The 23,055-nt window shown below is 42.0% G+C and overlaps 1 protein-coding gene across 2 annotated transcripts in view; it reads left to right on the top strand.

The window, feature by feature from the left end:
- LOC141132479 (histidine--tRNA ligase, cytoplasmic-like) overlaps positions 1-23,055 on the top strand; it is a 217,167-nt gene that overhangs the window by 170,347 nt on the left and 23,765 nt on the right. For both annotated transcript variants that reach the window (XM_073620878.1, XM_073620879.1), the window contains 2 exons: positions 13,903-14,030; positions 16,373-16,612. In XM_073620878.1, coding sequence (XP_073476979.1) covers positions 13,903-14,030; positions 16,373-16,612 — 368 coding nt within the window. The remainder of the gene's footprint in view (positions 1-13,902; positions 14,031-16,372; positions 16,613-23,055) is intronic.

Raw genomic sequence — 23,055 nt, 5'->3', positions numbered from 1 at the left:
CTTTGAAAAATCTGTCTTCTGATTTTTTTTTGGCCCAGTCTTGATGTTTCAACTTATGTGATTTGTTCAGTGGTGGTCAGGTTTCCGGCTTCCTTACCTTGGCCAAGTCTCTGAGCACTGAAAACCTTCTGGGCACTCCAGGTTGCAGTTCTGGACTATGACAGCACTGGAGGATAATGGCTTCCTGGTAGCTTCACAGTTGATTCTTCTCAAATCTTTGGCAGTTTATTTTAACCACTTAAGGACCGCCTCACACCGATGTACGTCGGCAAGGTGGCACGGGCAGGCAGAATCACGTACATGTACATGATCTGCCTCCCGCGGGCAGGGGGTCTGATCGGACCCCCCCCCCCCCCGGTGCCCAAAGCGGTCCGCTTTTGTCCAGCAGCGATCGGAGGTGAGGGCGAGACCATCCATTCGTGGCCCCCCCCTCGCAATCGCCTCCGGCCAATCAGATCATTCCTCTGCTGCTGTATGCTAAACAGCAGCAAAGGAAATGATGTCATCTCTCCTTGGCTCGGTATTTTCCGTTCCGGCGCCGAGGAGAGAAGACTGCACTGTGAGTGAAAACACTACACACACACAGTAGAACATGCCAGGCACACAATACAACCCCCTTTACCCCCTGACCCCCCCCCCCGATCGCCCCCCAAACACCCCTCCCCCCCTATCACCCCCCAATCACCCCCCCCTCCATCACACTGACACCAAGCAGTGTTTTTTTTTTTTTCTGATTACTGCATGGTGTCAGTTTGTGACAGTTAGTGTGGTAGGGCAGTTAGTGTTAGCCCCCTTTAGGTCTAGGGTACCCCCTAACCCCCCCTAATAAAGTTTTAACCCCTTGATCACCCCCCATCGCCAGTGTCGCTAAGCGATCATTTTTCTGATCGCTGTATTAGTGTCACTGGTGACGCTAGTTAGGGAGGTAAATATTTAGGTTCGCCGTCAGCGTTTTATAGCGACAGGGACCCCCATATACTACCTAATAAATGTTTTAACCCCTTGATTGCCCCCTAGTTAACCCTTTCACCACTGATCACCGTATAACTGTTACGGGTGACGCTGGTTAGTTCGTTTATTTTTTATAGTGTCAGGGCACCCGCCGTTTATTACCGAATAAAGGTTTAGCCCCCTGATCACCCGGCGGTGATATGCGTCGCCCCAGGCAGCGTCAGATTAGCGCCAGTACCGCTAACATCCACGCACGCAGCATACGCCTCCCTTAGTGGTATAGTATCTGTACGGATCAATATCTGATCCGATCAGATCTATACTAGTGTCCCCAGCAGTTTAGGGTTCCCAAAAACGCAGTGTTAGCGGGATCAGCCCAGATACCTGCTAGCACCTGCGTTTTGCCTCTCCGCCCGGCCCAGCCCAGCCCACCCAAGTGCAGTATCGATCGATCATTGTCACTTACAAAACACTAAACGCATAACTGCAGCGTTCGCAGAGTCAGGCCTGATCCCTGCGATCGCAAACAGTTTTTTTGGTAGCATTTTGGTGAACTGGCAAGCACCAGCCCCAGGCAGCGTCAGGTTAGCGCCAGTACCACTAACACCCACGTACGCACCATACACCTCCCTTAGTGGTATAGTATCTGAACGGATCAATATCTGATCCGATCAGATCTATACTAGCGTCCCCAGCAGTTTAGGGTTCCCAAAAACGCAGTGTTAGCGGGTTCAGCCCAGATACCTGCTAGCACCTGCGTTTTGCCCCTCCGCTCGGCCCAGCCCAGCTTACCCAAGTGCAGTATCGATCGATCACTGTCACTTACAAAACACTAAACGCTTAACTGCAGCGTTCGCAGAGTCAGGCCTGATCCTTGCGATCGCTAACAGTTTTTTTGGTAGCATTTTGGTGAACTGGCAAGCACCAGCGGCCTAGTACACCCCGGTCGTAGTCAAACCAGCACTGCAGTAACACTTGGTGACGTGGCGAGTCCCATAAGTGCATTTCAAACTGGTGAGGTGGCAAGCACAAGTAGTGTCCCGCTGCTACCAAAAAGAAGACAAACAGGCCTGTCGTGCCCATAATGCCCTTCCTGCTGCATTCGCCAATCCTAATAATTTGGAACCCACCACTTCTGCAGCTCCCGTACTTCCCCCATTCACATCCGCAACCAAATGCAGTCGGCTGCATGAGAGGCATTTTTATGTCCTCCCGAGTACCCCTACCCAACGAACCCCCCAAAAAAGATGTCGTGTCTGCAGCAAGCGCAGATATAGGCGTGACACCCGCTATTATTGTCCCTCCTGTCCTGACAATCCTGGTCTTTGCATTGGTGAATGTTTTGAACGCTACCATTCACTAGTTGAGTATTAGCGTACGGTACAGCATTTCACAGACTAGGCACACTTTCACAGGGTCTCCCAAGATGCCATCGCATTTTGAGAGACCCGAACCTGGAACCGGTTACAGTTATAAAAGTTAGTTACAAAAAAAAGTGTAAAAAAAAATATATATATATATATATAAAATTTTTAAAAAATAGTTGTCGTTTTATTGTTCTCTCTCTCTCTATTCTCTCTCTATTGTTCTGCTCTTTTTTACTGTATTCTATTCTGCAATGTTTTATTGTTATTATGTTTTATCATATTTGCTTTTCAGGTATGCAATTTTTTATACTTTACCGTTTACTGTGTTTTATTGTTAACCATTTTTTTGTCTTCAGGTACGCCATTCACGACTTTGAGTGGTTATACCAGAATGATGCCTGCAGGTTTAGGTATCATCTTGGTATCATTCTTTTCAGCCAGCGGTCGGCTTTCATGTAAAAGCAATCCTAGCGGCTAATTAGCCTCTAGACTGCTTTTACAAGCAGTGGGAGGGAATGCCCCCCACCGTCTTCCGTGTTTTTCTCTGGCTCTCCTGTCTCAACAGGGAACCTGAGAATGCAGCCGGTGATTCAGCCAGCTGATCAGAGACCAGAGTGGCTCCAAACATCTCTATGGCCTAAAAAAACGGAATCTACGAGCATTTCATGACTTAGATTTCGCCGGATGTAAACAGCGCCATTGGGAAATTGGGAAAGCATTTTATCACACCGATCTTGGTGTGGTCAGATGCTTTGAGGGCAGAGGAGAGATCTAGGGTCAAAAAAGAGTACCTGTCACTACCCATTGCTATCATAGGGGATATTTACATTCCCTGAGATAACAATAAAAATGATTAAAAAAAAAATGAAAGGAACAGTTTAAAAATAAGATAAAAAAGCAAAAAAATAATAAAGAAAAAAAAAAAAAAGCACCCCTGTCCCCCCCTGCTCTCGCGCAAAGGCGAACGCAAGCGTCGGTCTGGCGTCAAATGTAAACAGCAATTGCACCATGCATGTGAGGTGTCACCGTGAACGTCAGATCGAGGGCAGTAATTTTAGCAGTAGACCTCCTCTGTAAATCTAAAGTGGTAACCTGTAAAGGCTTTTAAAGGCTTTTAAAAATGTATTTAGTTTGTCGCCACTGCACGTTTGTGCGCAATTTTAAAGCATGTCATGTTTGGTATCCATGTACTCGGCCTAAGATCATCTTTTTTATTTCATCAACCATTTGGGCAATATAGTGTGTTTTAGTGCATTAAAATTTTAAAAAGTGTGTTTTTTCCCCAAAAAATGCGTTTGAAAAATCGCTGCGCAAATACTGTGTAAAAAAAAAAAATGAAACATCCACCATTTTAATCTGTAGGGCATTTGCTTTAAAAAAATATATAATGTTTGGGGGTTCAAAGTAATTTTCTTGCAAAAAAAAAAATTTTTTCATGTAAACAAAAAGTGTCAGAAAGGGCTTTGTCTTCAAGTGGTTAGAAGAGTGGGTGATGTGTGACATAAGCTTCTAAATGTTGTGCATAAAATGCCAGGACAGTTCAAAACCCCCCCAAATGACCCCATTTTGGAAAGTAGACACCCCAAGCTATTTGCTGAGAGGCATGTCGAGTCCATGGAATATTTTATATTGTGACACAAGTTGCAGGAAAAAGACAAGTTTTTTGTTGTCACTAAATGATATATTGCTCAAACATGCCATAGACATATGTGAAATTACACCCCAAAATACATTCTGTTGCTTCTCCTGAGTACGGGGATACCACATGTGTGAGACTTTTTGGGAGCCTAGCCGCGTACGGGACCCCCCGAAAACCAAGCACCGCCTTCAGGCTTTCTAAGGGCGTAAATTTTTGATTTCACTCTTCACTGCCTATCACAGTTTCGGAGGCCATGGAATGCCCAGGTGGCACAAAACCCCCTCAAATTACCCCATTTTGGGAAGTAGACACCCCAAGCTATTTGCTGAGAGGTATAGTGAGTATTTTGCAGACCTCACTTTTTGCCACAAAGTTTTGAAAATTGAAAAAAGAAAAAAAAAGTTTTTTCTTGTCTTTCTTCATTTTCAAAAACAAATGAGAGCTGCAAAATACTCACCATGCCTCTCAGCAAATAGCTTGGGGTGTCTACTTTCCAAAATGGGGTCATTTGCGGGGGTTTTGTGCCACTTGGGCATTCCATGGCCTCCGAAACTGTGATAGGCAGTGAAGAGTGAAATCAAAAATTTACGCCCTTAGAAATCCTGAAGGCGGTGATTGGTTTTCGGGGCCCCGTGCGCGGCTAGGCTCCCAAAAAGTCCCACACATGTGGTATCCCCATACTCAGGAGAAGCAGCTGAATGTATTTTGGGGTGCAATTCCACATATGCTCATGGCCTGTGTGAGCAATATATCATTTAGTGACAACTTTTTGTATTTTTTTTTTTTTTATTCAATCACTTGGGACAAAAAAAATTAATATTCAATGGGCTCAACATGCCTCTCAGCAATTTCCTTGGGGTGTCTACTTTCCAAAATGGGGTCATTTGGGGGGGGGGTTGTAATGCCCTGCCATTTTAGCACCTCAAGAAATGACATAGGCAGTCATAAACTAAAAGCTGTGTAAATTCCAGAAAATGTACCCTAGCTTGTAGACGCTATAACTTTTGCGCAAACCAATAAATATACGCTTATTGACATTTTTTTTACCAAAGACATGTGGCCGAATACATTTTGGCCTAAATGTTTGACTAAAATTGAATTTATTGGATTTTTTTTATAACAAAAGTAAAAAATATCATTTTTTTTCAACATTTTCAGTCTTTTTCCGTTTATAGCGCAAAAAATAAAATCCGCAGAGGTGATCAAATACCATCAAAAGAAAGCTCTATTTGTGGGAAGAAAAGGACGCAAATTTCGTTTGGGTACAGCATTGCATGACCGCGTAATTAGCAGTTAAAGCGACGCAGTGCCAAATTGGAAAAAGTCCTCTGGTCTTTAGGCAGCCAAATGGTCCGGGGCTGAAGTGGTTAAATCTTTTTATTCTCAACACGTTTCTTGTGACCCTGTTGACTATTTGCAACCAACTTTTGATGGTTCTGTGATCACTCGCCATTATCTTAGCAAATTCAAGAGTGGTGCATCCCTCTGAAAGACTTTTTACAATTTTTGACTTTTGAGAGTCAGTTAAAACTCTTTTTTTGGCCTATTTTGCCTGAGGAAAATAAGTTGCCTAAAAGTTTTACACACCTTGATATAAGTTATTGCTCTCCTTAGGCCACACCCTCCCTCATTACATATTGGATAATATGCATAAAAATGTGGATTTGGTCAAAATACTCACTTGCCTAATTGTGCACACAGTGTAGACCACATTTCAAATAATAATGTATGTTTAAAATTAAAGTATATACATTTAAATTCATTGAGATTTTGTTTGCAGAATATTTTCTATTTTGTTCATTGGAGGATACAGCTTAGTTTTAGATCATCAACAACTAGTCCAGCTCTGGGTAGGGGAACTACTTATTGTGTTCACAGACTATTGGCTAATTTATGTGTAGGACAAATGAGTTGGTAGCCTCAGGTTACAAAATGGAATTTCATACCCTCTGTGGATGCTAGAAGCCACCCCCACACCTTCTGCTGGAACAGTCTATGATAACGTTAAGTGGAGCTGTGTGCGCAAATGATTACAGAGAAAAGGAATTTACGGTGAATGCCTTTATGCATGCTATTCTGTGTTGGCAATGCTCAGGCAGCTCTCCCAATGGGGAAAAAATTGAACCATACATGTGTTTATGTTGAAACAATCGTTTGTAGTCTCCCTAGGAAGCCCATGAGGCATAGTTACAACACAAGAGTAAATTTGGGAGATAGGGCCTGAGCATTGTCATCCTATACCAGGAAGTCCCTGCACAAGGACCTCTATGGTAGTATCGCCAGCCAGGTATTGCTGACATTATTATGTTTAAAACATATATGAAATTTGAATGTTCAGGTTTACATATACCTAATTATGAGGTCTGAGCATTGCATCCTGGCAGGCTGCTGAATTGTATGTACAGCCTAAATGTTTACCTTACTTTCCCTTGTGCCTGTAAGAAGAAACTATTGGAGTTGCAGATCAGAGACTGCATGATTTTGGCAGTTATCCATTTCATCTTCCTCTTTATTTTAGCATTCAGTTGAGAAAATTCTACTGTCACTTTGATAACAAATTTCAGCTGGTGCACTGTTTTGTTTTTTTGTTTTAAATACAAAAAAATGCACATAGCACTGTTTAAGAAATTTAAAAAATATATGTATTTTTTTGTGATGTGGACTAAATATAGGTTTTTACATTTTGTCTAGAGTTCTTATTTAAAGATGCCTATGATAAATGAAGAGACGCAAGACCAGGGGGCATTTTGTGTATCTTCAGCAGTTATTTTTGCATACACTGCAACACAAAATAATTGGGCTTTGCCCTGGCAAAAGATTTCATCTGGCTGAAGCTAATTAAAGTGTAGTTATGCCTGTGGAAACATATCAGGAAAATGTAGAATTTCAGAGTAATGAAGTACGAACATAAATTATAGATCCAATAACAAAATGCTACGGGCTAGGCTAGGAAAATGTATTACAGGAAGGGAAGGAGCGTACAGAATACCGTAAATATTAATTGCTGTTCAGTTGGGTTTGCTAAACAAAACACAATGCATTGATGCTCTGCTGCATTACACCATTCATGTTCCTTACTAATAAAAAGCAGGTGTTACAAATGGTAACATAATAAGGTGGAACTCCCAGTTGGTATACAGTTAGAGAAGAATTTTAACCACTCTATCCAAAAGCTATAGGAGTGCATAGTCATAGTCTAAAAACATTGCATCAAATAACTAAAATGTAATATATTGCAGTTTGCCAAACTTTAGATGTGGTGACTGCATTCATTTTCTTACATTATCTTCAGACCTTTTTTCCTGTATTTTCACTTGATGATCCAGCCTTTTTGCCTTAGGGTGGCTACACTCCTTCTCCACTGCATATATGGAGGAGCAATGTATCCACCCTTAGAAAGCAGTAATGTCAACTTGTGGTTAGCTTAGCGTTAGATGGACTAGTAGATTTGGACTTTACATAAGTGACAAGTATGCAGTGCAGCATGAACATATAGGTGCATGCCCATACCTGTAACAGCCTCCCAAACCTTCTGCCATGGCAAGCAATGCTCTCACACTTTACGTTAGTGTCGAAGCCCTGATCCCACACATTCCTATTGGCCTATTAGTATTATGAACAGCATCATTAGCCAATAGGAATGCCCAGGAGGCAGGAAGGGCCAGGAAAGCGCCAGAACTTTCTAATGGTGCATCCAGAGATGCCTGCACAGATTTCAAGCTGTTCTAACATGTCTGTATTTCAACTCTCTATATGGCTGCCTGCCTCATTGGAATTTTTCACATTATACTGGATTTCCTGACCCGATATGTGCAGTCAGTCACATCCTGTGAGGAGGGAGGAGTGGGTTAAGCTGTGCTGTGTGTGTCTATTGATGCACAAAGCCCGGCTTGGAATCGAGCCCGCATAGGTGCTCCCATAGAACACAACTTGTATAGGGGTGCCTGCAGGAAAAAGGAGCAGAGAGTGCCAGCGGGATACTCCAAAAGAGGAGGAAAATGACTCCTCTGTGCAATGATATTAAGCAAGTAAGTATATCCTCTTTTTTATTTTAATAATATATTTAAAAAATATATAATTTGGTATCACTTTAAGATCTGACTCTCAATTGTCTTTAGACAAGGAGCACTAATATTATTCACTGATAAAAACATGTTTACTAGAGAGAGAATGCAAAATATAATACAATATGTAAAATACAATCATCAAATTATGAAACACCAAGCCAAGTCACATCAAAGATAAATTCTTGGCATGTTATAACTGAAAAAGTCATATACTGTATATACCCCTTAGTATAGTATTATTTTTTCTGTAGCAGGAACTAAAACCTAGGTGTAAAGAACTTGCTTATTCATACAGCTAGGGGAGTACAATGCAGTTTATCTATAAAGATTACAGCTCACAGGCCAATAGAGAAGCATATATGAGCCATTTCCCAATTTTATAAGCATGAATAAATGCTCTTTACCCAGTTTATAATAAGTATTTATTTAGCATTGCTACAAGAGATTACTGTCATACTTGAGCAATCTTTATAGATTATTTAAATGTTCCACATTACATAAAATAAAGCATAGAGAAAAATGCATTAACCTCTACCATAAACATATTTCCTGAAAGTGTCCTCCTAAACCCTAGCCATGCTGAGTACTATGGTAGCATAAATTGCTTTCCGCATTATTTCAGCTGAATTACATTTTTGCTTCTATTGCAATTGTCTTATCCTAGCTACATAACTTATCATCATTTCCTTTTCTTGCCCTGACATTTAACTGGATACAACCTTTCAGAGAAAGCAATAAATTGAGATAGTGACATGAAGTTTATTTTTCTTATGCCTTCCCACAGTCCACTGTGCATGATTTGTGACTGCTTTCCAGCTAAACAACTTTATTATATACAAGCTGATTAGGTACATGATTGAGTTGCCCTTGTGTTCTTACTTCAGACTTTCTGATTTAAGTTTTTATAGAGCTCTTTCTTTCTTTTATGTCTGAACAAACCATACACTTTCTCTGCCTAGATGATAACATGCAAAGAAAAGGCAAGCTTATAGTAACGTCTGTTACTTATGTAGAAATGTTATTTCTCCTTCCCAAAGTTTATGGTTGTGGCTGAACTTGGCAAAGAAATCTCCCACTACTTACAACCAGTGTAAGGCTGTGAACTGAGCTTACCCTATATCTTACCATAGAGAATCCACTATGGAGCTAGGACACCCTAAAGCTGGGGTAGGCAACCTCGGCAGTCCAGCTGATAAAACTACAAATCCCATCATGCCTCTGCCTCTAGGAGTCATGCTTGTGATTGTCAGGGTCTTGCAATATCTCATAGTACTTGTAGTTTCATGACAGCTGGAGGGCTGAGGTTGCCTACCCCTGCCCTAAAGGCTTGTAAATGGCCATTTCTTTTGCTAAGATTTTTTTTTAAGGTATTTGTTCATAACAAAGTATAGGACATGTCATAGGAAAAGACACATTTGAATACTATAAACAATCTTGACTCATAAAATATGTGCAAATACAACTTAAAGTGGTCATCCACAGTAGGACTTTAGCATCAGTGGTATATAGTTTGATGATTTATAGTACAATTGTTTCTAGTGATTCTCTGGTTCACTGAAATCTATTACCTTGGCTAAGCACATATTAAACAAGTATGGGCCATTATGAGTGGTGTAGAAAGGGAGGCTATTTTTGGGTTGGTAGGTATGACGGTAATAAGGGGTGTAAGGACAGGGGATAGGAGTAGAGAATTGATGAAGGGGGAAGCATTGGAAGAAGATTAGGGTAAGGCTGGAAAAGAGAGAAAGGAAATACAGAGAAGAAATAAGGTAGTAGAAAGGGGAAAAAAAGTTGGGGGGGGGGGGGGGACATTTCCCTCCTCAAGAGCCATGGTCAGGAGGATCAGAGAAGTATTGAAAATTGACATCTCTCTTCCAGCACTCTAGTGTAGGATAGCCATGGTTGCCAGATATTTAAGCTATTGTTTTTTTCTACTCTATTGATGAGGTTGTATCTAGTCCCTCCCATGTCAGACTGTGCTTGGCTCTTTTGGCAATTGCAATTCACTGCATCTTAATAGGACATGCTCTAGTTACAAAATAGCCAGGCACATGTTCATGACAAGACTATTGTTGGTGTAGGGTTCAATGAATCCTTCAACGAGCAGGTGGGGATGTTGTTCTGGCTGTGTTGAGCACAGCCCAGTCCACGTGGGGATTGGATAACCTTTTTAAATGGCTGTCCACATGATCCCTCACATCGGTTGGATTTTTCATAGATATTTAATGAAAATATCTACTAGGAAGTGGAATGGGGAAGTTCTTCATACAGGTTATGTCTAACTGTCACAGTATCCATATTCTCATCTCTCTTACCAAGAATCTGCCAAAAAATAGATTAAAGTGTATTTACACCTTAACAATAAACTTATCTTGTCTCTCTTTTCGTCTGTTAGATCTGTTAAACAAAGCACTTTCAATTATATATTTATCTGTTTGAATGCAAAAAAAAATACTATTGATCCTTCCAGAAATCTTAAGAGCTTGTAACTTCATGTTCTCTATGCCTGTGCTGCCTGTTAGTAAGTTTTGTTCCTAGGTCTTTGTGTGGATTAAAAAATACCCCCCTGTGTTGTTTTTGACAAGGCTTTCCAACATTAGCTTCTAAACAACATGCTTCTCATCCTTACATGCCTTGATTAATAATGATAGAAATCATTTCCTGCTGTTAAGTGCTGCAGATTTTAGACACTGCCAACAAAGGATGGTGTAAAAGTGCTGTCAGAAAATCAAATCAGTGGACCAAAATCCTAAATCATTATGAGCTTTATATATAGAAGTACTTAAAGAGAAATTTCACCCCCACCCCCCTGGTTAATTTTAATATTAACCCCTTCTTACCTAGTATGCTGGGGTTTGCGGAAAAAACATACTCGCCCAGAAAGTCCAGCACCGTCATTTGGGAAAAGCCGTAGCACTGCTTAGTCCGCCATTTTATTTGGGATGTCATCAGTTGGCTGGCTATCTCTCTCAGGTTCTAGTATCTAGCTACGTAATGGCACTGCACAGTGCATGCAACATGGTTTATACACAGCCTCAAAACCTCCTGGGGTCCGTGATGTGAGCATCCAAGGAGTTTTTGCCTGGAGAGTGGGGTCATCATTCTGACCTAGACCAGAAAGGCAAAAGCACTGGTTGCATTGTTGAAAAAAAGGATCCCCCACTGTATATATATATATATATATATATATATATATATATATATATATACAGTGGGGACGGAAAGTATTCAGACCCCCTTAATTTTTTCACACTTTGTTATATTTCAGCCATTTGCTAAAATCATTAAAGTTCATTTTTTTTCCTCATTAATGTACGCACAGCACCCCATATTGACAGAAAAACACAGAATTGTTGACATTTTTACAGATTTATTAAAAAAGAAAAAGTGAAATATCACATGGTCCTAAGTATTCAGACCCATTGCTCAGTATTTAGTAGAAGCACCCTTTTGATCTAATACAGCCATGAGTCTTTTTTGGGAAAGATGAAACAAGTTTTTCACACCTGGATTTGGGGATCCTCTGCCATTCCTCCTTGCAGATCCTCTCAAGTTCTGTCAGGTTGGATGGTAAACATTGTTGGACAGCCATTTTTAGGTCTCTCCAGAGATGCTCACTTGGGTTTAAGTCAAGAACAGTCACGGAGTTGTTGTGAAGCCACTCCTTCGTTATTTTAGCTGTGTGCTTAGGGTTATTGTCTTGTTGGAAGGTAAACCTTCGGCCCGGTCTGATGTCTTGAGCACACTGGAGAAGGTTTTTGTCCAGGATATCCCTGTACTTGGCCGCATTCATCTTTCCCTTGATTGCAACCAGTCGTCCTGTCCCTGCAGCTGAAAAACACCCCCACAGCATGATGCTGCCACCACCATGCTTCACTGTTGGGACTGTATTGGACAGGTGATGAGCAGTGCCTGGTTTTCTCCACACATACTGCTTAGAATTAAGGCCAAAAAGTTCTATCTTGGTCTCATCAGACCAGAGAATTTTATTTCTCACCATCTTGGAGTCCTTCGGGTGTTTTTTAGCAAACTCCATGCAGGCTTTCATGTGCCTAAAGCCCCGACTGGTGGAGGGCTGCAGTGATGGTTGACTTTCTACAACTTTCTCCCATGTCCCGACTGCATCTCTGGAGCTCAGCCACAGTGATCTTTGGGTTCTTCTTTACCTCTCTCTCCAAGGCTCTTCTCCCCCGATAGCTCAGTTTGGCCGGACGGCCAGCTCTAGGAAGGGTTCTGGTCGTTGCAAACGTCTTCCATTTAAGGATTATGGAGGCCACTGTGCTCCTAGGAACCTTAAGTGCAGCAGAATTTTTTTGTAACCTTGGCCAGATCTGTGCCTTGCCACAATTCTGTCTCTGAGCTCTTCAGGCAGTTCCTTTGACCTCATGATTCTCATTTGCTCTGACATGCACTGTGAGCTGTAAGGTCTTTTATGGACAGGTGTGTGGCTTTCCTAATCAAGTCCAATCAGTATAATCAAACACAGCTGGACTCAAATGAAGATGTAGAACCATCTCAAGGATGATCAGAAGAAATGGACAGCACCTGAGTTAAAGATATGAGTGTCACAGCAAAGGGTCTGAATACTTAGGACCATGTGATATTTCAGTTTTTCTTTTTTAATAAATCTGCAAAAATGTCAACAATTCTGTGTTTTTCTGTCAATATGGGGTGCTTTGTGTACATTAATGAGGAAAAAAATTAACTTAAATGATTTTAGCAAATGGTTGCAATGTAAAAAAGAGTGAAAAATTTAAGGGGGTCTGACTACTTTCCGTCCCCACTGTATATATAAATAATATACTTTTTTTTTTTTAATTTTTTTTTTTTTTTTTACATTTTCTGAAAAGGGGGAGGAGGAGCCCGATGAACGAACAATAAATAATTGAGTAAAGTTCCACTTTAAAGATTATCTGAAGGGCAAACTACTAATCACCATTATTGCATGTGGTCTCCTTGCAACTGATCTCTCCTCATTACTGACGTGCCATTTCTTGTTCAGCATTATGTTTCTGTACGGAGACAGCTATCTTTGTAGAAACAGGAATTTGCGTCCTCATTTAAGAGCCTTCAGCACAGGAGCACAATGAGCGGATAGTATTGACATCACCAAATCCCCTGAGACCGACAGTCACAGCCAGCAGTGCCTGAGATCTCACACTGCAGATATACAGCTATGAGGATGTATACACAGGAGTGCCTAGGCACCCACACGATTCCAGGAATCACAGTGCTATTTTACAGAAATAATTCCAGACAAAAGGATGCATCAGGATACTGCTTAGAACAATAAACATGTCTAGATATTCTTTGTAAGATAGAAAATCCACACTTTTTTGCATTCAGGTCCATTTGGCACCAGAATTCCACAATGTTGTACTGGTGCGTGCAAGACAGTGTCTTGCCATTGCTTTCCTCTGAAATTATTGAACGACATGCCTGTGCCAGCACAACACACATGGTTTGTGAAGATTTTAGCTGCATAGTGAGCCACACCCTAAAGATCTCCAGGCAACACTGTTATAAGAAATGTTATTATATGCTGCAACTTCGGTATGATATACTGAAAGTGTTCTTGGCCTTTCAAAGAAAATGAGTCTATATTGTCCACAGCAGCCAGTCAAATCTATGTTGTCATTTTCCCCTGCTAGATTGAAACACAATGAAGTATATGTGGCCGCATTATACAACACAGAACATTGTTCTTTACTCAGCTGGAAGGAACATCTCTCATGCCCTGTCAATTATTTTTGTTTGTGGTATGCATTGTATGTGACTAGCTTTGCTTCCACCAGTTTGTCACATTTGATAATACAATAAGTGTTTAATTTGGCTTATTTTTATGAGTATTACATCTTCAGATGATTTCCACCTTCAGGTGATCTGTCCCTGATAAAGCAACTAAGTGAAAACCCTCTGGTGTCACAGAACATGCTGGCTATGGAAGCTTTGAATGACTTGAAATTGCTGCACCAATACCTGGAAATCTTTGGAGTGACAGACAAGGTTTGTACCCAAGGTACTTTTTCTTGAATTTAAAGATGCACACACATTTTATATGGAAAAAATAAAAACAAAAAATACATTACTTGCAGCCTTATGTAGAGAAGAAATGTACTTGAGTTCATCTTAATATAATTAATGTGCATTAATGTATTAAAAACCCTGCTTTGTTGTATACTTTGCAATCATATATGTACATTATAAGCAGCAATGTTCCCTGCTTATAGAATGAATACAATGATTGTGCCTTGATCTTTTGTTCCACTTTATATTTACTTAAAAACAATAAATTCTCAACAGATAGACAATTCTGCTAGCAGGCAGGTTTTTAAAGGAAAAGTCCAGCCTGGGCTTGTTTGGCTGGGCTTCTCTTTTGGATCACGGGAGTGCAATTCATTTTGCACTCCTGTGACCTGTTTTCAGCCGAGAGCGGTCTGAAGTCCACTCTCTGCTGACGTCACTGAAATCAGTCCAGGCACCGTGTCATTGCGACAATAAAGTCTGGATCTGCCAGGTGCCTGGACTGATGCTTGTCGCAGTCTCTCAGCGTGCCGCTAGGAGACTGAGACGGTTGCTCCCCGCTCCTCCACAGCTCTGCACTCCAGTGAGTGTGGAGGAGCAGAGAGGGAAGCTGCTGATTGACATTCAGCAGCTCTCCGCTCAGGGAGTTGAGAAAACCGAGCCAATCAGCAATGTTTGATGGCTTGGTTCTCAGTACAGAGACGCCGGGGGACAGATGCAGCATCGGACCGATGCTGCATCCACCTAGGTAAGTATGAAATTAAGGGGAAATTAAAAAAAAAAAAAAAACCTTCTCTTTTAGCTTTGCTAGAGAAAACTAACATACTGCTGTTGCTTGCAACAGAAAAACATCTATTTATGTGGCTGGCCCTACATTGAAATTCCTCCTAACTAAAGAAAACTGACAAAGGACAAGTATTAGCAGCCAATGGTCATTTAGCACTAACGAAAAAGGGCTTTGTGCAATTCTCATTTACTGGTAAATTGCCCTTGTTAGAAGCAGTACAAATACCGTATGGCTTGTCCTCTTTTTGAGGACAGCATCCCCACCTGCTGCTTTCATTGGACTCTAGCAGCATCGGTCATGCCATAACAGACCTGGGTGGCCAGGTAAAGAGCCAAGTCTAAAGATGGGCTGCAACAGCAGTTGCACCTTCATCTGTAGGCCATGTTTTGACATAATGATATCAATGGAAATTGCATTTTTTTTAATAAAAACATTTGCTTACTCAAATTCTCTTACCATATGCAATTTCTTTATCTTCAATTCCCTACCACCACTTATCACTATCCACTGGAACCAGCTGCTGGCAGCAACAAATAGGTTGTGGGACAGCATGCACAGTAGTTCATTCCATGCCTCTGCTGCCCTGCACATTGCAAAACCACCTTAATGCATATCTTAATGCATAGAATGCATTAAGTTCAAAAAACCTTTATTGGAAAAGATAATATAAAAAAAAAAAAAACCTTCTGACTTTACAATCCATTTAAGGGAAAGGCTACAGGAAACAAATAGCAGGAGCCAGACTGTAGTGGTTTCAGGGTGATTTTGCAATGTGCAGGACAGCAGAGGCATGGAACGAACTACTGTGCATGCTGTCCCACAACCTATTTGTTGCTGCCAGCAGCTGGTCCCAGTGGATAGAGATAAGTGGTGGTCAGGCATGGCAGATGGTTGGCAGGTACTACATAGAGGCCACCTCCTTTACAGCTTACTGAAGGTTTTATTTGCCCTAAAAAAAATGTCAGAAGGGAGATTCCCAGCGGGCCACAGGAACAGCGCTGCATGTAGTATGGTGTCCGTAACCTCACTTCAGATTCATAGGAAGATATGGACGAACCAGGATGGCTTCTTTAAAACCCAACTGAAGTCACAAAAGTAAATATTCAGTCAGATAGACATCGTATTAGTAACCTCCATTTTCATAGTTTCACTTTTAATTTCCTGTTTTAGCAATTGTGCACTGTGTGTATGACTGCTTATTAGGTATCAGAGTTTGAGCTAGCAGTGCACTATAATTGACTCGGTCAGGCACACCAACTTCTGTCTCCAGAGTACAAGTGTGAGTGTGGATGCATGCAATCAGTAGTGTGGTTATTAAAAATATAACATAGGGTGGCACAGGAGGAAAAAAGAAACAATGTAACAATTAAATTTGTCTTTTTTTTTTATTTGTTTTTGGTTTTTTTAAGCGATATTTACAGGTACAGTAGATGCGGTTAAGAATTTCACTTTTTAAATAAATGTTTAATAAAGACAGAGTACTTGCTGTTCGTTCTGTTTTCCATGTGTCTCCTAATAATATCTTTTTTCCCCTTAGATTGTTTTTGACATCAGTTTGGCCCGTGGGTTAGATTATTACACCGGAGTAATATACGAAGCCGTGCTGCTCAGTGATAAAACATCACAGAATCAGGCAATTGGCATTGGCAGCGTGGCAGCTGGGGGTCGTTATGATGAACTGGTGGGCAAGTTTGATGCTAAAGGCAGAAAAGTACCATGCGTGGGAATCAGCATTGGCATAGAAAGGATCTTTTCTATAGCAGAGAAAAAAGCAGAGGTATAAAAACAAACTGTAGGAAATATATTGTATTTTATGCCAGTTTTTTTTTATTTATTTGTTTTTTTCTGTTCAAAGTTTTATAAAGATTTTTGCATGAAATCATGACAAAAGTAACAGTACGTATTGTACAAGCAAAATAGGCAATTCAGACAGTGAGATTTTTAAAAGACAATATAAGAACTTTCCTCAGAAGCATTGCGGAGAGGTCTTAATGTTCATCCAGGTAAGGATTTTTTTTGTCTATCTCAGATAATAGAGGAGTGTAAGTCATCCTGTGTAGGCTCAGTGTTGGGGAAGAGAGTTAAGCTGGCCATAGATGAAGCGATTTTCTGGATTCCCATATCCACACAGTCAGTGTTGATGGGGATATCCGTTCCGCTGAGCCATTGTTTTCTCCTGGCGGGGAGGCAGGGAGAGCTGTCCCCGCCAGGAGAACATGGCGATTACTGCTAGCGGCTATCAGTAGCCGCTAGCAATAATTGCATGTAAAATCTGACAGGCTGGTTGTTCCCAAGTTGATCGGTCAATCAATTTGGGTACAATTTGGGTTCAGCCTTCCCATACATGGTTTGAATCAGCACAAAAGGGGAGTTCTCTCAGGCCTAGATCATCTCCTTAAAGTGGAAATTCTCCCTAATACTAAAATCTCTAAATCTCTTGGCATCATTAATCTAAGACTAACCTATCTAGCCTTGTAAAGAAGAAATTGCTTTACATACCTTTTCTGAAGCCGCTTCAATCCGGTCTCCTCAGCGGCAGAAGCTCTGCAGAAGAGACAGCTGACAACAGCTGGGAAGTGACGTCACCCATAGACTTACTATGGGGCTTTTGTTGTCGGCTGCCTCCTTTGCACCCGCCTCAACAGAGAAGCCACCACTGACAGCTCAGTGTGTGACCAGACTGGAGCAGCTTCAGAAAAGGTATGTATAGTGATTTCTTCTTTACAGGGCTCTTTGTTATATTGCAGCCATTTGCTAAAATCATTTCAGTTCATTTTTTTTCCTCATTAATGTACACACAGCACCCCATATTGACAGAAAAACACAGAATTGTTGACATTTTTGCAGATTTATTAAAAAAGAAAAACTGAAATATCACATGGTCCTAAGTATTCAGACCCTTTGCTATGACACTCATATATTTAACTCAGGTGCTGTCCATTTTTTCTGATCATCCGTGAGATGGTTCTACACCTTCATTTGAGTCCAGCTGTGTTTGATTATACTGATTGGACTTGATTAGGAAAGCCACACAGTGGAAGGCGTTTTGGACAACCAGAACCCTTCCTAGAGCTGGCCGTCCGGCCAAAGTGAGCTATCAGGGGAGAAGAGCCTTGGTGAGAGAGGTAAAGAAGAACCCAAAGATCACTGAGGCTGAGCTCCACAGATGCAGTTGGGAGATGGGAAAAAGTTGTAGAAAGTCAACCATCACTGCAGCCCTCCACCAGTCGGGGCTCTATGGCAGAGTGGCCCGACGGAAGCCTCTCCTCAGTGCAAGACACATGAAAGCCCGCATGGAGTTTGCTAAAAAAAACACCTGAAGGACTCCAAGATGGTGAGAAATAAGATTCTCTGGTCTGATGAGACCAAGATAGAACTTTTTGGCATTAATTCTAAGCGGTATATGTAGAGAAAACCAGGCACTGCTCATCACCTGTCCAATACAGTCCCAACAGTAAAGCATGGTGGTGGCAGCATCATGCTGTGGGGGTGTTTTTCAGCTGCAGGGACAGGACGACTGGTTGCAATCGAGGGAAAGATGAATGCGGCCAAGTACAGGGATATCCTGGATGAAATCCTTTTCCAGAGTGCTCAGGACCTCAGACTGGGCCAAAGGTTTACCTTCCAACAAGACAATGACCCTAAGCACACAGCTAAAATAATGAAGGAGTGGCTTCACAACAACTCCGTGACTGTTCTTGAATGGCCCAGCCAGAGCCCTGACTTAAACCCAATTGAGCAAGAAAGACCTAAAAATGGCTGTTCAACAATATTTACCATCCAACCTGACAGAACTGGAGAGGATCTGCAAGGAGGAATGGCAGAGGATCCCCAAATCCAGGTGTGAAAAACTTGTTGCATCTTTCCCAAAAAGACTCATGGCTGTATTAGATCAAAAGAGGGCTTCTACTAATTACTGAGCAAAGGGTCTGAATACTTGGGACCATGTGATATTTCAGTTTTTCTTTTTTAATAAATCTGCAAAAATGTCAACAATTCTGTGTTTTTCTGTCAATATGGGGTGCTGTGTGTACATTAATGAGGAAAAAAATGAACTTAAATGATTTTAGAAAATGGCTGCAATATAACAAAAGAGTGAAAAATGTAAGGGTGTCTGAATACTTTCCGTCCCCACTGTAGGTTAGTCTTAGGTTGTTGATTCCAGTAGATTTAGAGATTTTAGTATTAGGGTGAACTTCTACTTTAGGGAAAAAAGAGGAACAATTTATTAAAACATGTGGCATCTAGTTGTTGGATTAAGCATGTTTACATATTTAAATGTCGTCTTTAATATTGACTGGACCCTGGGCAAACATTTTCTTGGGCCCAGTGGCAGTGGTGGGGTATGGGATTAGTTAGGAGACAGTACACTGTGGCAAATTCTGAATCATGTAGAGTAAAGCTGGAAATCTTTGGCAAGTATATAGTGGGGGATTCTACCCTGACCACCAATGTAATGGGGAATTTACAATGACCACCAATGTGAGGGGGAATTTGCACTGACCACCATGTAACAGGGGAGTTTACTCTACCCACCAATATTAAAGGGGATTTCTACACTGACACCAATGTAAAAGGAGCATTTACACAAATCAACAGTGTATGGGGGAATTTACACTGACAACCAACTTGTACTCACCACCAATGTAAGGTGACATTTCTACACCGACCACCAGTGTAAGGGTATTTCTGCACTTACCACCAATGTTAAGGTAAATGTACACTGATCACCAATGTAATGAAGAATTTACACTGACAACCAATGTAATGGGGGATTTTACATCAATCACCAAAAAAGGGGAATTTCTATACTGGCCACCAATGTAAGAGGGGATTTACACTCACCACCAATTTGAAGGGGCCTTCTACATTGACCACCAATGTAAGGAAGGATTTTAAACTGACCACAAATGCAAGTTTGGGTTTTTTCAACGATTACCACTATAAAGGGGAGTTTCTACAGTGACCACTAATATAATGGGGATTTACACTGACCACTAATGTAATAGGAGCATTCACAGTAACCACCAATGTAAGGAGGGATTTACACTGACCACCAATGTAAGGGGAACCTTCACACTGGCCACTAGTGTAAATGAAAGGATTCTACACCAATCCCCAATGTAATGAGAAGATTTACACTGACCACCAATGTAACTGAGACATTTAGCCTGCGTTCACATTTGTGTGTGTCGGGAACGCATCCAAAATTGCTTTCCTGACACCGCAGAAACGTGCTTCCCTTCAGCAGATACACAGCAGTGCCATCAATTGTTAATGACACTCTCACACATCGGGTGAGATGTGCGTATTCACATGCACCAAAATTCACAGGGTTGTGGCACCTTGTTATTTTGAAAAGGGTTCCACCTCCAATTTGCTTACCTTTGCAGAATAGGCTGATGTTAGGCTTATTGAGCACAGTTGTAGTCAGGACTTTCCAGCATGCTCCTTTACCTCCCTAGTGGGCAGCATTCGGCAAAAGTGATGGTGGATATAACCTCAGGGGGACATGATATACATATGAATGCCGCCTCTATTTACATATCAATGTCACGGTCTGCGGCTATTTACATGTCAATTCCGCCACAATTTACATATCAATGCCAGTTATTTGCATGTAAACACAGGGTCTGCAGGTGACTCCTCTGTAAATGGCAATAGGGCAGAGCTGGGCAGCATTAGTAGCAGCACTTCACACTGAGATATTGAGACACAACACGGGGCTAAAACTTCAAGGGACAAAGGAATTTAAACTGGGATAGTTGGCAAATATGAGACAGCTGCTTTGGGCCCCACAACAATGATGGGGCCAAGGGCAGCTGCCCCTTTTGCCTTGCCTTAAAGAAGATGGCCCAGGTCGTGAGAAGGTTGCATTGTTCTGAGTATCAAAATAGTAGCCATGGGTACCAGCTAGGGTTGCACCGATACTAGTATCGGTGCCGATACCGAGCATTTGCACGAGCACTTGTCATTTACCGGCTCATTCCTTTTCTGAATGAACAGTCAGTGATCACTGCCTCTGTCCATTCATCATAACTGAAACATCGTAACCTGTGTTTACGATGCTTCCGTTTATGAATGGAGAGGAGCCTCTGTCTCCTGTTCATTCATTTTTAGTGCAGCTGAGCCTGCAAAGAAAGGGACTGGGGAATCTGTGTCCTCAGTCCCTTTCCTTTTCTCTGTTTAGACCCCTGATATCTTACCCCGCTCCCCACCACAACAGGGCTGAAAAAAAAATTACTCGGCGAGTACTTGAAAAAAGTATCGGTACTTGTACTCAGTCTTAAAAAAGTGGTATCGATGCAACCCTAGTACCAGCTGAGTTGTAATTTTTCATCTTGGTCCTAAAGTAACTTAATTAGGTCCTTCATGCTGTAGCAGTACACCAATTCCATATAGTAGGGGTGTGCGATTGTGTTGATCAGGTGTATAGGTAAGAACTTTTAAGATGTGATCGGGTCCATATGGTTCAAATGTAGGAAAAAGGTAGGTAAGATTGTCAGGAGGTTGCATGTCAGTCATTTTTGTTATGTTAAGGAAGAGGCTTAAAGTGGAGTTCCACCCAAAAGTGGAACTTCCGATTTAAGGCCACGTCCCCGGCTCCTGTTTGTGAAACTGAGCTTTTTGGGAGGAGGGGAGGAGCGGGTACCCAATTTTGACAGGTACCTGCTCCCACTTCCATTCCAGTGACCTTAGACCAGTGGTTCTCAACCTGGGGGTCGAATGACGATTTGCCAGGGGTCACCAGATCCTGGGCTGTTCCACGCTGCTCTCCCAGCCTTTTCGCGGCCGCCCAGCAGGACCCAATCTCCTGATTTCGGCATAGATGTCACTGCTACGAGACACCACAAAGTCGGTAACACTACCTGTGAATAGTGTTGCCATTAAAAGTCCCCACTACAGTTCTCAGATAACCAGATGACCTTGATCAAGAGCACCTAAGTTGGCTGATCAGAACTCCCCCCCCCCCCCCCCCTCCCCAGCACTGTCACTGATCCCACCCCCCACCAGCACTGGCACTGCCACTCATCCCAACTCCCCGCCAGCACTGCCACTCATCCTATTACCCCCCCCCCCCCCCCCCCATGGAAGGGAGAGGAAAAGAGGGGGAGGAACAAAGAAAAAGGGAGAGGAAAGAATAAGAGAACAAGAAAGACGGCTAGGGAGAGGGATGGGGGAAAAAAAAACAAGAAATTAGGATAGAGAGATAAAAGCAGAACAAAGAGAAAGAGTGGTACATTCTAAAATGTACCATAAGGGGTTTTAATACTGTACGAGTGGAAGGGACTCAGGAAGCGCTAAATGTCCATGGGTTAGAAGCACAAATTACTTGTCTTGCCTTGGGTGCTGACAACCTAGGAAAATAATTTTACTGTTAGGGGTCCCCACAACTTGGGAAATTTTATCAAGGGGTCACGGCACTAGGAAGGTTGAGAACCACTGCCTTAGGCAATCGGAAGCGGAAGTTCTCCTTCCCCCCTCCCAAAGTCTTCTGGGACACATGTCAGGTCCTAGAAGACTTTGGGACCAGACACAGAGGGCAGCGCTTTTCATGCATGCGCAGTGGGCACCCGGCTGTGAAGCTGCAAGGTGAGTGCACCGCTGGATTGTGGGACAGGTGAGTGTGTGTTTATTAAAAGTCACCTGCTACAGACTTTTAATAAACAAAAAAATGACTGGAACTCCGCTTTAACAAAAAAAGTTTGAATGTAGTAAAGTGGCCTCAGATTTAGAACATCACCAACACAGGGATGGTATCTACAAAGATTTTGTAGAGTTTCACTGGGGTATAATACCAGCAGGATAGGAGCTTATAGCCAGATCCTGGAGCCTGGTAGAGACCAATGTCTGGCAGAGTTCTTTCTCCTAGAATAAGCAAAAGGGGCCCAGTGAGATGATCATTGTGAAGCCACTTATAGATCTGAAAAGTAGGCCATTGAGAGCTAACCCACTTAAACACAATTGCTCCAGGGTATGGAGTAGGGTAGAGCTATGGATCTGAAAGTACTTGATCTGGAGGGAGCTTCAAGTGTCAAGTTCAACCCGCAGACCTGAGAAGGCCATGAAGGGAGATGCAACCCTGTGAGTATAAGAGTTGGGCAATTATCCCATTTAATTTTTGCATTTGCTTCCCATGATGGATATAGGCGACATGTATAGAGATGTGTAAATCTTTACTCAATAATGCTTTCTCACATACTACAGCATCTGTGTTGT

Source organism: Aquarana catesbeiana, linkage group LG03, assembly GCF_042186555.1.
Source record: "Aquarana catesbeiana isolate 2022-GZ linkage group LG03, ASM4218655v1, whole genome shotgun sequence".
Taxonomy (NCBI): Eukaryota; Metazoa; Chordata; class Amphibia; order Anura; family Ranidae; genus Aquarana; species Aquarana catesbeiana.
The sequence above is the reverse complement of the archived record's forward strand: the minus strand, read 5'-3'. Positions and strand labels throughout refer to the sequence as shown.